Source organism: Acanthochromis polyacanthus, chromosome 6 (assembly GCF_021347895.1).
Source record: "Acanthochromis polyacanthus isolate Apoly-LR-REF ecotype Palm Island chromosome 6, KAUST_Apoly_ChrSc, whole genome shotgun sequence".
NCBI lineage: Eukaryota > Metazoa > Chordata > Actinopteri > Pomacentridae > Acanthochromis > Acanthochromis polyacanthus.
In genome coordinates this window covers 9,954,105-9,972,285 of record NC_067118.1, presented here as the reverse complement: position 1 = coordinate 9,972,285, position 18,181 = coordinate 9,954,105, and the positions used below count along the sequence as shown (strand labels likewise).

General features: G+C 40.8%; 2 protein-coding genes across 3 annotated transcripts in view; one reads left to right on the top strand and one right to left on the bottom strand.

The window, feature by feature from the left end:
• Window positions 1-4,949, bottom strand: part of spryd3 (SPRY domain containing 3) — a 107,130-nt gene extending 102,181 nt beyond the window's left edge. The window contains exons 1-3 of one of the 2 annotated variants that reach the window (XM_051949300.1): window positions 4,813-4,945; window positions 2,192-2,302; window positions 864-991 (exon numbers count right to left, since the gene is read on the bottom strand). In XM_051949300.1, the coding sequence (XP_051805260.1) occupies window positions 864-991 (128 nt within the window). In that variant the 5' untranslated portion in view covers window positions 2,192-2,302; window positions 4,813-4,945. Of the gene's footprint in view, window positions 1-863; window positions 992-2,191; window positions 2,303-4,812 lie in introns of both variants that reach the window. The other variant, XM_051949301.1, reaches the window with a different exon arrangement.
• Window positions 4,950-7,662: 2,713 nt separating this feature from the next.
• igfbp6b (insulin-like growth factor binding protein 6b) lies at window positions 7,663-11,698 on the top strand. Its single transcript, XM_022202803.2, has 4 exons — window positions 7,663-8,334; window positions 9,094-9,128; window positions 9,822-9,941; window positions 10,174-11,698. Exons 1-4 carry the CDS (start codon window positions 7,998-8,000, stop codon window positions 10,285-10,287), a joined length of 606 nt encoding a protein of 201 aa, XP_022058495.1. The 5' UTR covers window positions 7,663-7,997; the 3' UTR covers window positions 10,288-11,698.
• The last annotated feature ends 6,483 nt before the right edge of the window (window positions 11,699-18,181 follow it).

The following is an 18,181-nucleotide window of genomic DNA, read 5'->3' as shown; positions in this document are numbered from 1 at the left end:
TTTATAGTTACATTTTAAATGACATTATTACTCCATGTGCTTAAATGTTTTGATGTGGGTGATTCCTATGTTTAATAGAAGTACGCTCAACAGTCTAAGGCACACCTGTGCACTAATCAGCATCTTGATATGACACACCTGTGAGGTGGGATGGATTATCTCAGCAAAGGAGAAGTGCTCACTATCACAGATTTAGACAGATTTGTGAACAATATTTGAGAGAAATGGTAATATTGTGTATGTGGAAAAAGTTTTAGATCTTTGAGTTCATCTCATAAAAAATGGGAGCAAAAACAAAAGTGTTGCGTTTATATTTTTGTTGAGTGTATATTCAATGAAGATGTTATTTTTCATTTTAGGGCACCTATAACGTTTTGCTGAGCTAGACAAAAGTTATTGTAGACAATTATTTATAGCGTCTGAACAATATTTCTCTTTTGAATGTATTAAAAGCTGCAGCTCATTACACTACACAAGACAATGACTACATTCTCTTCTCAAAATCACAAGAAACACATTTCAAACATGTTACAAAGACACAAAGCAGATTTTGCTAGTCACTGTAAATCAAAACACTGTGATTTAAGTATTTGTTGTGCCATGTACCAACAGAGAGTATCACACTGATACCAGACTACAGTAACAACCAGCAATGACTGTCACTGGAAACTTTACAGTGAAATTAAAGAATAAACTGTACCTGATATACTCTGCATCCCTGAATACAAATGGCTGCTAAGATGCAGGGAATATATTATAGAAAAAAAATGATCCTTTGATAGAAATTACTTGTTTTCATCCAACAAGCCACGCTATCACTTCAGATGAATTTCCCGACACGTCGAGTTGAAGACCAGGCTGACCTGAGTGTGTCTCCGTCCTTCTGCAGCCTCATGTATCGCTCCTGTGCTGGCCGCCCATCCCCAATATCTCTGATTCGACGCCTCAAATTCAGGAGGCATCTGTGGTGTAGCACATTGATGTCATCCATCTGAGTAAAGATAACAATTAATAAATAAACACTTTAATACAAGGTCTGTGCCAAGTTTGTTGTCTCAGCTGTCATATCTCCATTAACCAGTTCATAAATTAATTTATACTTTCCATTTAACTTCAGAACAAAAAATTTCGTAAAATGAAGGTGTTGTAATCACATTGCTTGCTGTCTCACCATTGTTGATATTCTCTAGGGGTGCATTAGATTAGATTTTTGCTGATGTTTAACACCAAGTACAAGCTTTAAAATTGACAGTACTGTATGTCAGTGTAGTAATATCAAAATTCAACCTAACATGGCATTTACACAAGGCTTTTTGAAGCATGTCTTCATTACTAAGCATAGTTTAGTAATTCTGTTAGAATAAACTGAACACTGTGACCATTATAATTAGGCCTGACCCAAATAGTGGTTTCTGGCCTCCGAATATTCGGGCCCTATTAAAGACAAATATCCGGATATTCGTTCCGCCCCGTAACGTCCGACTGGGGGGGGGGGGGGGGGGGACGGCCCGAATATTCGGATCCGTTCGTCTGGTCTCCCGGGTCCACATTTTGCCCTTGTTTAGTCTTTAGTTAAACTGAAGAATTCCCAAACACCGGTCTTCAGCATCTTGTCGTGTGTTTATGCAACGAAGTGAAGCGTTATCACATCGACATATGTGTACATGTTATAGACATATATGTTTATGTGATCACAGGACGAGATGAGCCGATGTGGGCAGAAGGCGGAGGGAAGACAGTAGCTGCATATTCTTTCTGCCCGGTGACGTCCGACGGCGGGGGAGGGCCGAATTCGGATGCCAAATTAATATCCAGATAGTGCCGTAGTGAACGAATATTCGGATATTCAGGATATTCAGGTCCAACCCTAATTATAATATATTATCTTGATTTCTTAGCAGCATGCATTTAAAGTCATCAGTGAACACCTCAGTGGTTGAATTATGCACATTTAGTTTCTCTCTTTCATGTGACCAGACAAGGAATGATGTTTAAAATGAGTATTTTAAACACCTTGTATTTTTGTCTAGACCATAGAAAATAAAACAATAGAGATATGTACTGGCAACAGACATCAACAGCAATAAGAAAATTGTTCAACAGAATGCTCAGCAATTTCACTTAAATGCATCACAAACAAACAGCCGTTCAAGCACATAATGGAAACACAACAATTGGTTGCTTGACTAACCCTCAAGTGTGCTCCCTCCTTGATTCATAGGCCTCCTGAGGCAGTCTACTCTGCAGCTACCTGAGCCTCCCGTCACCCCTGGTGTATGGTTGGTGGAGACCAGCAGTTACCCTGGCGAGGCGAAAGTGGATGGACTTAAGATCCAAAGACACCTGGTCCTTGTCGGTCACTAGGAAACTTTAACTCATCATCTTTGTCATGGTCACTCTCTGCCCCTCCAGGTTTATCTGCTTTCGTTATTCAAAGTATATGATGGTGAAATCGTTCCTTTATCCTTATTTACTTTGTCTATATGTAACATATTATGTATGTGTGCTTTCCAACATTGTACCGTATTGACATTACATTTTTAACCTGTGTATCTTGATAAATAGGTTAAAGAGCTTAATTCAAAGTAAAGTGAATTCAACCTAAAAGTAAGGCATAAAAATTAACCATAATTATGGCTATTGACTTGAGATATATATATATATATATATATATATATATATATGGCTTTATTAGACAGGTATAGATGAGAGGCAGACAGGAAAATAGGGAAAATAATAGGGGGAAGACATGCAGTAAAGGGCCCTGAGCTGGACTCGAACCCAAGCCACTGCATTGGGGACTACAGCCCCTGTTCATGGGTCACCCACTCAACCAGTTGAGCTATCCATTTTAACATTCTAAAATTTCAGCTATACTGAACAGCGCTGGGCTGAAAAGTGGCTTGGTAAGATAGGAAGCTTTATTGTCATTGCAAAGGAACAATGAAATTCCGTTCGGCAGCTTCATGGGGAAGAAGCTGTGTCTCAGTCTGTTGGTGTGGGCTCTCATGACTCTGAGTCTGCCAGAGGGAAGGCTGGTGAACAGTGTGTCCTGGATAGGCAGGGTCATTCCGGATCTTTGTGGCCCGTCAGAGGAGACAGCTGGAATAGATCTCCTCTAGGTGTGGAAGTGGGGAGCCGATGATCCACTGAGCCGTCTTGATGACCCGCTGCAGTTGTTTCTTTTCAGATGCAGTGCAGCACCACACCGTACAGCCATAGGTGAGGACGTTCTCTATTGTGCAGTGGTAGAAGAAGGAGTGTGTTCCTCCTCAGTGTTCTCAGAAAGAAGCAACACTGCTGGGCCTTTTTGATGATGTGGGTGGTGTTCACAGTCCAGCCCAGGTCCTTCAAGTTGCGCAGGCCAAGAAACTTAAAGCTGGTGACCCGTTCCACTTCCTCCCCACTGAAGCTCAGGCCTGAGTGCGGTGTGGTCCTCGACTTCCAGAAGTCAATAATGACCTCTTTTGTCTTCTTGGTGTTGAGGTTGAGGTGGCTGTCACTGCACCAGACCGCCAGTGCTTGGACCTCCTCCCTGTATGGTGTCTCATAACCGATGCTGATGAAGCCCACAACAGTTGTATGATGGCTGTGTTGCAGCCATGAGTAGCAATACAGACATAAGTGTACAGTGTGTATAAGACTGAACTCAGCATGCAGCCCTGAGGAACACCAGTATTGAGGACGATGGTGAAGGATGTGGAGGAGCCCATTCTGACATGCGGGGGTCTGTTAGTCAGGAAGTCCTTGATCTTGCACACCTCACCTTGCCGCTAGAAAATCTCCGGTTCATGTCCCCACCTTCCTGGGATCTTTCTGTATGGAGTTTGCATGTTCTCCCTGTGCATGCGTGGGTTTTCTCCAGGTGCTTCAGCTTCCTCCCACAGTCCAAAAATATGCTTGGGTTAATTGGTAACACTAAACTGTCCATTGATGTGAATGCAAAAGTGTTGGTTTGTCTCTCTATGTGGCCCTGTGATAGACTGGTGACTTGTCCAGAGTGTCCCCTGCCTTGGCCTAACTCAGCTGGGATAGACTCTAGCCCCTCTACAGCCCAAATGAAGATGGATGGATGCCCAGCCCTAATAGACCACAATGAACACAACAGTAGACTGTTGTGATGTTGTACTTTGCAAGATGGGCAGAAATGTAATTTTGCAACAAAATAACACAGGTAGTTGACATGGGTCCTTACAAATACAATAATGTAAGATAAGATCAACTACATTGATCCCACAGTAAGGAAAGTTCACCGTTGCAGCAGTTCAAAAGACAAGTGTATAAAGGCAATATGAGAATATATTAAAAACACATTGCAAAAATAGCAGAGAACATTATGTACACACGAATCACACCAGCAAAACATGTGTCTCATGCACATCCGTGTCACCATTTCACGTGAAACTCCAGTTAAAGTGGAACATTTCCACGACGAAGGGAAGGGGGCGTGCCAATGTTTACATCTAACGCTGTCAAGGGTTGCAAGCTAGCGTGCCTCCAGCCACCATGCTAACTACATAGCTAGTTCATTTTAAAATAGCATGTATGTCCAAACAGTTAACTGAAAGCTGCACACATGTTTGTGTTAATTAAATAACACTACAAGATGATAACTATCTGCTCATTAGATGATCACAAGGGGTCAGTTTAGTCCCGAAGACAAACAGGGGTTAGCATGCATAGCGGCTAACGTGTTAGCTTCTCTGCAGGTTCGCTGCTTAGCAGGAGGATAACAAGAGGCTGTGTGTCTATAAATGAAAAACGGAACTCGGCTTCATCATAGGTACGTTTATCGGCAGGTCAGTCGCTTACCTGTTAATTAGGCGGTCAATGAGGCAGAAACTCACTTTTGGCCATCAGCTATCCATAGCTCCAGACAGAAAACTTTGGAAACTAGAGTTCGGCGCTTCCCAGTGACGCCACACCGTCGGTTCTTAAACAACCAATCACAGCGAGGTTTCAGAAACGGTGACAAGCGCTCAGCCAATCACGTCTCCCGGATGCATGTGTGCGTCATGGTAAAGTCGCATGTATTTAAACTGATATTCTGGGGGATTATTAGTTTCAACCGGAGAAATGCTACAATATTATTAGCAATGATAGAGAATACAAGAGAGTAATTATATTTCCAGACTTAACCCGTTTACAATCCTGTTATTCAGATTGAAGAGCAGATAATCTGACAGAAATACAGCAAAACATGCAGAATTCAAACGGTAAGTCTTACGTAACTGTCTTTGTGTGTACTGGCATATATTGATATATTATACAGAAATTGATTGAATGTTAAAGTTGCAAAAGAAACCGTAAAAACTAATTCCAGATTTGGCAGTTTGTACCACCAGGAATTAAGAGAAATGAAGAGTTTTATTAAGCAGACACTGAAAGAAAAGTGGTAAAAGAAAGGAAAGAATGATGGTTATACAGACTTTAAGTGACAGAAAGAAATATGAAATATGCAAGAAGAGGCAAGAGAGACGAGGGAGTAAAATCAGGAATCAGATTCAAGTAGTTAAACATAATAGGAAGATATGTATACATAAATAAATAATGTCGTCAGAAAAAAGACATCTGATCCAAAACCTCAGAAAGTTAAAAGTGCTATTTAATATAACAGATATTCTGCAAGAACAAACAAACAAACAAACAAAAACAAATAGTAAATCATATTTCAGTATGTTAGACGAATAGGAATTTTGTTAAACAAATGTTATGAGTAGTCTGACCAACCTCCCATACTAGCTGGTGGCAGTAATGCACCAATTCAGTGTTTTGAAGAAGAAGATAAATACGATTGATGATGGTCTTATTTTGATGCATCCTCCATCACACTTTATTGAGTAGCTTGTTTTACTACGTGCGTTGTCTGGTGAGCCCCACATTACAGTTTTCCTCCTCTCGACAGGCTGTCTCTTTATCCTTTGTTGATATAACAGTTGATATGAGTCATGGTCAGCTCAGCAGAAGGTCAGAGGGTTGGTTTGACAGCAAAGGTGGCAGCAGAAAGAGTTTCTGAACTTTAGGGGGAGCAGAGAGGGCTGACATGGTGGAGGAGAAATGAGTAATCCAGGGCAGCGTGGAAAAGAACGAGCCCCTGTTGGTCTGGCGAGTGTGTTGGAACATTCTCCTGATGTGTGGAAACAGACGAGTGCTGTGGCTGATGGGAACACAAGACGGCAGGTGATTTTTGCCCTCCTTGCCAGGATTAATCAGAACAACATGCCGCTGATGGCGAGGCAGATTTTGGCCTCATGTAGCCCTGAATTCCTGTGAGTGGAAGGCCAGTGAGTTTGTCTGTCGTGTCTGTACTGCGAGTGGCAGAATCACGTTTTGTACCCTAACACTTTAAGGTCATGTGTGCTGCATGTAAACGTGTTTAAAAAGCAATGATGAGTCAAATTATGTTACTGTTCAAGTTTTTTGGTTTTACATTGCATCTTTGTGCAAACGTTTTACATTTTAGGACAACAGACCCAACCACAACAAGTGATTTTCTTGTGCCGAAACTCCACTTTGCTTTCAATTTCTCTTTCTATTTGAACTTCTGTGTGAGTATTTCTTGTTTCCATTGATATTATTTGTTGCAGGGATGGTAGCACATCTTTAAAATGTTTTGCTCAGATAGATTTGTTGCCACCCCAAAGTTCCCATGGTTATGAAATAATACATCCTCAAAATTATTCAAATAAAAGATAAAATAGTTACATAACACTGCAGATTTTACAGAAAACAGGAGGCTTAAAGTTCCTACTGAAGTGTGCTGCAAAGTTTCTTTATACATCCGTCTTGAGCTGTGAGCCTAAAGTGATTTAAATCCATTAAATAATCTGTATCCATCAGAATATTTTAGTTTAGTTTTGCACATTGAAAAGAAGTCTGAAGGGATCACTGTGATCATTTGAAGATGGCACCCATGTAGAAAATCCTAACTGGCTGAGTGGAGCGATGGATTGCATTATTAGTAATTCGGCTCGGGCTGGTTGATGTGCATTCCTGCAAAACGGAATCCTCCTCCTCCTCCTCTTGCTAATTATCCAGATGATTACTCTTCCAATTCAAACAGCTGGCGAGCAACAGCAGCTCCGCCGCCGCTTTAACATCAGATGAAACGTAATCTAGAAGTTGACCGGCTTTATTAAAGACTGGATTAGATCCCAGCAGCGGTGCGATTAAACTTCACGCAAGACGACAACTCGCTTGATTTCTTTTCAGCTTCATTAAATCAACATTCTGTAAACTTTGATACGTTCAAGGTTTGCAGGTGTGGAGCTCAGCTGGAGGTTTTTACATGTTTCTACAGGAAAGAAAAAAGAAAGAGGAAAAAAGGCAGCAGAAAACACGCCGCAGTGGTGACGCTGATGGAAGCACATATACATGTATTTGTTACCATGGCAAATATTGTTCCAGAAAGGTCTCTGACACTGGAAAGAAAAGTGTTTGTGCACGTGTAATGTTGAGCTTAAGTGTATGAAAGAAGAAGAAGAGGAAGAGGAAGAAGAAGGGCTGGATGGAGGTTTTAGTATTTAACAGGAAAGGGTGGGGAGATTTTGATAATTTCTGAAAAGGAACATAATCCACCCCCCACTTGCTCTCTCTCTGCCTCCCTGCCACCTCCCTCTCTCTCTCTGCCTTTTCTCTCTCTGAGTCCCAGCCCCTGAAGGTGTCATAACTGTGCTCTCTCTCTCCCTCTCCCTGCCTCTCTCTCTCACTCTCTATCACCGCCTTTCAGATCTTTAAAAGCTGGTGCTTTGCTGTGTCTCTCTCGATCTCCATTTGTCTCCTCTGGCACTGCAGGGGACTCAACCGGCAAAGCACCAAAGGAGAAGCTACTGTATAGGAAGAAGGAGGAAAAAAAGAAGGGGGGAAGAGAGACAGAGGTAGAGAGAGAGAGAGAGAGAGAGAGAGAGAGAGAGAGAAATATACATCCAGAAATAGCATCAGCCACATTTAAACTGACAGAGAGTGACAGTGTGGAGAACCTGAGACCTGGACACAAAATGCCTATCCTTTCTAACTTAACAACCGTTGTTTTGTTGCTGATTGCTCACTGCGGATCGTGGACCGGGGCGAACCGCTTGGGCCCCTTCAAGGTCTGTCCCTCCTGCAGGGATCCACTGGGGGCAGGTCGGCCCCCGAGGGACCACAACGCTGCCGGCAGCACGTCGGTGTTGGCTTCCGGGGAGCCCTGTGGCGTTTACACCCTGAGCTGTGCCAAGGGGCTCCGCTGTGTCCCCCCACCCAGGGAGCACAGCCCCCTCCAGGCTCTGTTGCAGGGAAGGGGCATTTGCGCCAAGCACAGCAGGACTAGTCCCACCGAGAGGCCCCACCCCACAGGTAAGACACACTCACACACACACACGTGCATGAAATCACACATCCACAGACTCTTGCATGCAGGTTCGTGTACAGTGTTTTATACAGTGAGTCGTCCCCCCACCCCCCGCCTCCCCTCCTCGGTGCTGCTGTAAATTGCATGTGATGCTGTGTCACTTACCATCAAAAAGAAAGGCCAATTAGTGCGTGGCATTTAAGCCTGGCTGCGTTTCGTGCACCGCAAATGAATTCCAGCATCCGATACTCCTCCGCGGCACTGTTTGTTAAAAATGTCAATTGTCTTTACTAGTCCTGCTCTTGGTAAATGATGGGAGAGAAAAGAAAAAAAAGCACCGAAAATATGATGTGGGAATGCACTGAGGGAGCGTTGTTGCATCGGCGTGTAAGTGAACCCTGCGTTTATGTGATTTATGCAGCATTTCAATGACAGGCTGCATGACAATGATGTGTCCTACAAGTCACTGTGGAGAATTTAGGCTGAATGTGAAACTGTCACAGTGTCACCTACATCCTGGTGGAGCTGCTTTTTATTGCAGTGATCTCCATCTACTGTTCAAACCGAGATACTGCGATTAACTGTGTGGAAAAAGGAAATGTACTGGTGGAAATTAGGTCTCCCCAGCCTCACGTAAGATGCATTCCGAGATATACAACTAAAGTGTGAATCCGCGACGTGCGGTGTGATCTGACGCTGGATGTTGTTGACAGAATCGATGCTTTAATGTCACATTCTCACGCTGCTGTGTCTTTTCCTCTCAGGTCCACATCCCTCGCACAGTGGTGACATTGAAAAAGTAAGTTCACGCTCTTATTTTACCACCTTTGATGAGTGAAGCCGATCAGATGGCGCTGATGCTTGATGAATCTGTGTTGTTCCTCCCTGTCTGTGATGTACACGGCCACATACGGACAGTTTTTACTATAGATGCTGTGCTGTTTGGGGTGTTGCAGTGGCATGTACACACTCGGCTTCAGAGCCATGCATTATGGTGCATGATGTGTGTGCTGCTATGCGGCAGAACTAATTGAGCATGATGTGAATCAGGAAAGTTTGGAGTCGGCCGCTGCTGCTACAGATTCCTCACTTGGCGACTCGGCTTCATCTGCATCATTTCAGCTAATTCATGGAAACAGCAGCAACAGTCCCCTAAATGATCAGTTTAATCTGAGAAAGTGACACAAAAAAAACGCACAGTCACTTCAAACCATCCAGTGACCTGAAAAGCCAAAGCATTGTGTAACAAAACGGTTATATAATGTTATACAATATGTGGCATCTGATATGTATATAAATATACGTATTGTGTGCCTGTGGCTGTAATGCTGCATCACTGTGGCTAATCCTTGGTGATTTGCATCGACATGTGTAGTGATCAAAGAGGATTATTGCCACCACAGTCAGTCACCTGAGGGGGGGAGCAGCTCTTCTTCACTAGGTTCCTCTGGTGATGCCTCAAGTCTCACTCTGCTGCTGCTGCTGCTTTCAGGCTCCCTGTCGCAAGCTGCTCAACAGCGTCCTGAGGGGTCTGGAGCTGACGATCTTCCAGTCCGACCGCGACATCTATATACCCAACTGTGACACCCGCGGCTTCTACAGGAAAAAGCAGGTAGAGTCTGAGCCGCCGGTGAAACATGATAGTGGAACTTTGTTGGAGCTGCTGTGAAAACGTGAACACACTGCAGCATCCAGAGGTCTGACCACAGGGGCTGAGAATAACTGACACCTTCCTGCTCTGTGAGAATCACTGCTGCGCTATGATGACATATCATTTTCTCTCTCTGCCTCTCTCCTCCTCTCCACCTCCAAAATCTCCCTCTCTTTCCTGTAATTTCACACAGTGCCGCTCCTCCAAGGGCATGCAGCGTGGCCACTGCTGGTGCGTGGACGAGCTCGGCACGCCCGTCCCTTCACATGCCAGCGAGGATGGCACTTTACCATGCGATGGGGAGTGAGGGATGAGTCCGTCCTTTTGCTCTGAGCCTGGAGGAGGAGGAGGAGGTGGAGGAGCAGGAGCACAGGGAGAGGGGGTGGCTTTAGCATGTGCTAGACACTGCCTGGACAGGAGGTAGCAGGGATAAACCACTTCCTATGGAAAACACACACCAGTTCACACACTCTCACAGTCCAGCAGCAGCAGCAGCAGCAGCAGCAGCAGCAACATCTGCCTGAATGTTCAACAGTTGCAGTCCTCTGCGTCGTCCGGCGGCGTGCTGCATGCTCGCATCCAGCCTCGGTGATCGCTCCCAATGATCTCTGTTATCCCCTGGCTCTTGTCCCGGCTTTTCTGGTAGATTTTACTTTGTTCCTTTTTTCCACTTTAGGATAGCTGACACTGCCTGTGTTTGTTCTGATCTCAGTGGGCTGAAATACTGTTACGCAGGTGATGCGACACATACAAAAAAAAACACACAAAAAAAAGCAAAAATGTGTCTCCCTCACCGTCCTCTCTCCCTCTCTCCAAAGATACACTGATATCAACTAATTGACAGAATATTTCTTTTTCTATTAATTTATTTTTGAGTCTGTATTTCCATCAAGTACTGCTTGAATCTCACAGTATCTTATATAAATGTCAAGTCAGAAAAAAAAAAACCTAGAATATGATCCTGGATGCTTCTGTTCATTTTATTTAGCGTTCTGACTGCTTATTAGTTGATTGTTTGTACATATGTTGGAATTTTGTGGTCGACTGTGTGTTCTGAAGTGGCAGACAAAAAGCTTACGGCTGTTACCCTTTTCAAAAAGTTGTAAGGCATATTTTTATACACGTCAATATAATATTTTATATATGAATTGTTGGTTTATTTAATGAACTACAGTACAATGCCATGTATTTTTATATTGTCAGCAGTTTCTTATTTAAAGACAGAGATTATTTTATTTCATGTTAGGGGAAGTGTTGTGCTTTAAAGGCGCCTTTATGGCAAAAATCATCACATTCATCAGAGCTCTATTCAACTGCTGTACATCTTATGGTTATATCTCATGTTTTTAAGTTCCTTTTTTTAAAAAAATTATTATTTATGCTTCGTTTGTTTGAGAATCGAGAATGTCCATGTTACTATTATGTTTTATTTTCCTCACATCATAACTATAAATTCTTGATTTAAAAGCAGGAAAAAAATGTGGTCAAATTTGTTCTTGTTCTTGTCTGTCTTTTCCGAGTCCTTGCAAAAGTCATGAAATTGTGTGCTATTAAAAGTGTGATTAGAATTTATCTATTTCTGAACCAATCTTGTTGTGCCAATAATGTGTGTGCCGTGTTGAAAGGTCCATGCACAGAGGACCTGTAAGATTTGCAAATATGAAAATAAAACATAATGATAATAAAAATGGAGAAGAATAAAACATATATTAATATAACAGCTGGTGTTGAGTGTGTTCCTTGCATGAAATGAAGAATTTTGAAGACTTTTTCTGTTGAAAATCCTTTTGTTTTCTTTTTTTTTTTTTAACCCTATCAAAATGCTTAAGGGTCGTTCCAGAATTGGAGGACATTTGGTCTTCAACATTTTTGAAAAACAAACCTTCCCTTTTACAATTTTCTGCTCCATATTCATCAATAATAGGTGATAAACTATCAAAGGCTTGATTGGCTCAGCTTACACATCAATAGAACCCTTTTTATTCCATGTTTTATTTGTTGTTTGCTAACCCTACTCTAATCACAGTAACAGGGTTGCTAATCCATGCTAATGTTAGCTTTTTCTCACGAGTAGAAGCTAGATATTTAGCTAGCTGTTACTGCTGACCAAGATGGAAAACAGTAAAAAGAATTAGTCTGGTCCTGATAATATGAGGTAGAGTGAGACATTTAAGGCTGACAATGTTATAAAAATATGAAAAACAGAAGAGAGGACATAGCTTTGCTCTACCCATTCTTTAGGAAAACTCTTTGATGATGTTAATTCCAGCATATCATGGGATTCGCTGTTTTGTTCTTCTTCTGTTACGCTAACAGGGTTTTTATTATTTAAAATATTATGTCGATTAAATAAAATGTCCAAACAATTACTATCCATCCATTCTCTATACATCGCTTTATCTTCATTAGGGTCGCGGGGGGGGGGTGCTGGAGCCTATCCCAGCTGACTCAGGGCAAGGCAGGGGACACTCTGGACAGGTCACCAGTCTGTCACAGGGCTACATATACAGACAGTCACACTCACATTCACACCTACGGACAATTTAGAGTAATCAATTAACCTCAGCATATTTTTGGACTGTGGGAGGAAGCCGGAGTACCCGGAGAAAACCCACAGGAAGAAGGATCCCAGGCCCAGGCCGGGATTTGAACCGGGGATCTTCTTGCTGCAAGGCAAAAGCGCTAACCACTACAGTACCGTGCAGCCCCCAAACAATTACTAGAGATATCAAAATAAAGAAGAAGATTTCAATTTTTAACTGTTTTATTTGAGATTGAATTGGGTCATCAGTGAGGTGGGACAAGAGTCTATATTTTTTATGTCAGTCTATATTTTCATAAAGTTTTGTGCATTCCTGCTAGTTGCATGAGAGCTCAGAGTTGTCTTAATGTCAAATTAAATACATCCAGACTCTGACCTTTCTTTGCCACTGTGCATTTCTTTCTAGAAGTCTGCATCTGCAGACCTTCCTGGGGAACGTCCCAATATTTCAGAGCAGAAAACTTCTAAACAAAATTGTCCTTCAGCCTATTAAAATGTACACAGATCAAGCTTGGATGCAAAAATGAAATAAAGAAGGAGGTTTATCTGCACCTTTGTGCTCTCTGTTGTGGTCATTTATTGTAGTGTTATTTGTGTTTTCAGTCAAACATAGGATTTACAGATGCTTTTCTGACACAGATCAATCTGATCAATCTGCCAAATTCACTTTTATTAGAAAGACAATATGTTGCTTGTAAAGCAGCTTGGTCGAGTCACGTAAGCCATGAGAGCCTCAATGAGAGCAACTTTCAAGGCTTTCCTGGTCAAAATATTCAAAGAAAAAATAGTTACAGTTGCAAAGAACAGACAGGAGCAAAGTATATCCACTTAAATATTGGACATAAAACATGATTTTTGAGGTGCTTGCACTACAACTTTACTACATTTACAAAAAAGCAAGTTATTTTTGCAGAAGATAAATGTCAAAAATGCAATATACAATTAGATATATAGTCTTTCCATCGCTAACTATCACATTTTTTGAATAATTTCCAGTCAGCCATCTCTGATTTGCCTTTTTTTTATCATAAACTATCAATATCTCTAAAGCTATTTGCGAAATCTTAGCTTGATACATCAAATACTAGTTCTAGTTGACTTCTGTGTTATTGGTTTTATTGCTAATGTGCTTAAAAATTGGACCTTTAGTGATGGCTTCATTTCTTTCACATCTTTCTCACTTACATTTAGAGACTGTTAAAATTATTTGTCCACTATTACAGATTCTGAATCAATGACATGATGAGAAATAAGAGTAAAAATTCCAGGCTTTTATCTTTAATAGTTTCTGAGATATTGTAGTTCAAACACTTTCAAATTTCAATGTGAGAAAATACCTGCTGAAAGTGGGTCAACGGGTAGTTTTGGAAAAAAAAAAATCTCAGAAACTGTTTTAATATATCAAGCTAAAATTTTGCAGAGGCTACTTTACATATACATATCTGATGATAAATAAAAAACGTAAAATTGGAGATGGTCCACCATTTTTCTCCTTTTTAGATCATTACCAGGCCTCATAACTTCACAGACTCGAGCACACCAGCTCACCCAACAACTCAAACACGATAAAACTATTCTGTGATGCACAACAGGAAGTTGTAATATTGGATTTAAAACCAGAAACTAATTCTGCAAAAGACAAATGATGCAGGAAGTCCCACCTACAAGCTGACTGTGGAATCTTCCACAGGAAAAAAAAATAAAAAAGGAATCACATGAACATGTACACTACCAGTCAAAAGTTTGGACACATCTTCTCATTTAATGATTTAATGGTCTCTCTTTATTGTCATACTTATTTATCCTCTAGATTTTCACTGAATGCATCAAAATTATGAATGAACACATATGGAATCATGTAGTAAACAAAAAATGTGAAATAAATCAAAACATGTTTCATATTTCAGATTCTTCAAAATAGTAACCCTTTGCTTTAATGACTGATTTGCTCACTCTTGACATTCTCTCCATGAGCTTCATGAGGTAGAACCTGAAATGGTTTTCCAACAGTCTGGAAGGAGTTCCCAGAGATGCTGAGCACTTTGTCACGTTGTTCCTTTTTCCTTCACTCTGCGTTCCATCTCATCCAAACCATCTGGATTGGGTTTAGGTCAGGTGACTGTGGAGGTCAGATCATCTGACCTAAGCAGCACTCCATCATCTCCTTCTTGGCCAAATAGCCCTTACAAAGACTGTGTTCGGGGCCATTGTCCTGTTGGAAAATAAATGATGGTCCAACTAAATGCAAAACAGATGGATGGTAAGTCGCTGCAGGATGCTGTGGAAGCCATGCTGGTTCAGTGTGGCTTCAGTTTTCAATAAATCCCCAACAGTGTCACCAGCAAAGCACTCCCACACCATCACACCTCCTCCTTAATGTTTCACGGTAGGTAGAGACCATCCGTTCATCTTTTCTGCGTCGCACAAAGACATGACAGGTGGAACCAAAGATCTCAAATTTGGACTCTTCAGACCAAAGCACAGATCTGCACTGGTCTACTGTCTATTTCTTGTGTTTCTTGGCCCAAACAAATCTCTTCTGCTTGTTGCTTTTCCTTATTAATGGATTCATAGCAGCTGTTTCACCATAAAGGCCTGATTGGTCAGTCTCCTCTGAGCAGTTGATGTAGAGATACGTCTTCTACTAGAACTCTGTGGCATTTATCTGGGCTCTAATTTGATCTGCTGTTAACTTTGCATTTCTGAGGCTGTTGACTCAGATGAACTTCTCAGCAGCAGCAGAGGTGACTCTTGGTCTTCCTTTCCTGGGGCGGTCCTCATGTGAGCCAGTTTGGTCGTAGCACTTGATGTTTTTTGTGACTGCACATGGAGATACATTCAAAGTTTTTGCAATTTTCCAGACTGACTGACCTTCAGTTCTTAAAGTAATGATGGACTGTTGTTTCTCTTTATTTAGCTGATTGGTTCTTGCTATAATATGGATTTTAACAATTGTCAAATAGAGCTGTCAACTGTGGACCATTCTGACTTCTGCACAACACAACTGAAGGTCCCAACCCCATTAAGAAGGCAAGAAATTCCACAAATGAACCTTGAAGGGCACACACATGAAGTGAAAACCATTTCAGGTTCGCTCCATGAAGCTCATGACATTCTCTCCATGAAGCTCATGGAGAGAATGTCAAGAATGCATGAAGCAGTGATCAAAGCAAAGGGTGGCTATTTTGAAGAATCAAAAATATAAAACGTGTTTTGACTTCACATTTTTTTGTTTACTTCATAATTCAATATGTTTTCGTTCATAGTTTTGATGTCTTTAGTGAGAATTTACAATGCAAATAGTCACGAAAATAAAGAAAGACCATTAAATGAGAAGGTGTTTTCAAACTTTTGACCTCTTAGTTTATATGACAATTTAAAAAAAAAGAGATTGCATTCAACAGTACAAAAGTAACTCTTTGCAAAAACAAAAATCAACATAAAAACACATCTTAACAGAGTATTTCTTATTTCTGTGACAGACGTGTTGCACAAATATCAACCAAACTACCAAAAATGAGTTTATCCCTAACATTATGACTTCATTAGCAACCCAGCATCTTCCTTGTCTGCACCACAGAAATAAAAAAAGAAGTTGATTTGTACTAAAGTGGCTGTGATTTTTGCAACCAACTCTCCAGTCTAATGCTAAAAAAACACAGAAAATAGAGAATCCTGTCCTATTTGCATGAGGTTGTACTGAGGTTACATGTACTGTATCCACCTGCATATCCTCAGGCTGCCGTGTACTTGTACTGAGCTCAGATTTCTGTTCTCAGTGAGCGAGAATCCCCTTCTGCAGTCAAACCGAAATCCCACATTAGAGCACATTAGAGTCATGCTGCTTTTAAGCCATTAGTCGGCGCATAAAGGATAATTTTCTCCCGCTTCTCCACTCGGGGACCAGATACATGCCTGTTTCCAAGGTAACAGCATAGAACATCCCATCTGTAAAATGCATAATATGACTTGTGAAGGTCTTGCAGAAAATGAAGCATGAAACATGATCCTTTGTAGCATCACATGTCCTACTTCTGTCTGAACAGAGAGCACGTCTGCAGATGGATCCGACTCATTTCTGGAGGGTTTAAAGTTCAGAAAACGTCCATTTATTCATGCAGATTATTTGTTAAGCTGGTTTTTAATGCATTTCACACAGATTTAATTCTAATGTGGAGTTTCCAAGATGCAACAGGAACATTCAAGTGTTTATATTAAAACCCAGTGGTTTTATGGATTTCAGCGCATATTAAAGACTAAAAGTGTCAAACTCAGCTTCACACATTTCTCTTTCTTTAACCACTTTCCCACAGTTTTATAAAAGTGCAACATCCAACCCTCTGCAGCATCCCTTTAATCTAAAACTGTGCCGGTTGCTGTACAGCAGGTTGTTTCTGTAGACTTTTCTGCCATCTACAGGTTAAAAATGTTACTATATGAAAACTAGAAATGTAGGGATCAGTGTCACAAACAAATTCACTGCAAAACAATGTAATAAAGTGCAAATTTTTGCAAACACCTTGATTCATAAACCGGAAAGGAGACATGGCAGATATTTTGAGTGAAATCACGCAAAATTAAGCACATGAAATTCAATTATTTCCTCATGCATTTCAACATTTGTACATTCTTTACATATGGCAGTGATGTTTTGTTCATAGTATATTTTACACTTCATTGTGCATTTTGTACTTTAGTATATTTTTCTTTAAAACACTAAAGTAGATTCATTGATAGGAGACAAAAATTGCTGTGCAATTTTTTTATATATTATATTATATTATATTATAATGTGTGCAAAGTCACAATTTGTTTCCATGTCGTCTTGATGAACCAAATGTTATGTTCTGATTGTTGCCTTTTTACAGCTAACACATCGGCTGGCTCCACTACTTGTCCTGCTGTGTCATCAGCTGCATCTTATTCTGCACTAATTACACTACATTGCAAAGCTTTTAAATCTGAAAATATCTACTTGCACAATATTCACAATAACTGCAGAGTTCGACATAAAATTGCATTTTTCTCTTGTCCCATCCCTTTGATAACCAGATTGGATCTCAGATAAAACAGTTTCAAAAAAAACTTTTTTTTGAAATAGTGAATCACATGATACACCGGAATTAACATCATCAGACAGTTTTCCTAAAGAATGGGTAGAGCAAAGCTATGTCCTCTCTTCTATTTTTCATATTTTCATAACATTGTCAGCCTTCAATGAATGTCTCACTCTACCTCATATTATCAGTAAAAGACTAATTAAATGGTACCACTGATGTATAAGCTGAGCTAATCAAGCCTTTAATAGTTTATTACCTATTATTGATGAATATGTAACGAGAAGGTTTATTTTTCAAAAATTTTGAAGACCAAATGTCCTCCAATTCTGGAATGACCCTCTTAATGTCACTGTCTTTTCTGTTTTTTTCTACAATGCCTTGCATGTTTGGGTCTGAGACAAACAACCCACACAAATGGCAGAATTGACATTAAATTTGACTTTGATAGGTTGTCCAAAGTAGGTTTATAACTGAATCAGGGGATATTTTAGATGGGAAAAAAAACATGTTTCTGTTATGGACTTCCTTCACGTCTTGTTAAAACCTGAATCAGTTTCTCTGGAAGTTGCTGATGTCCCTGAAGGTGACGCCATCAGATT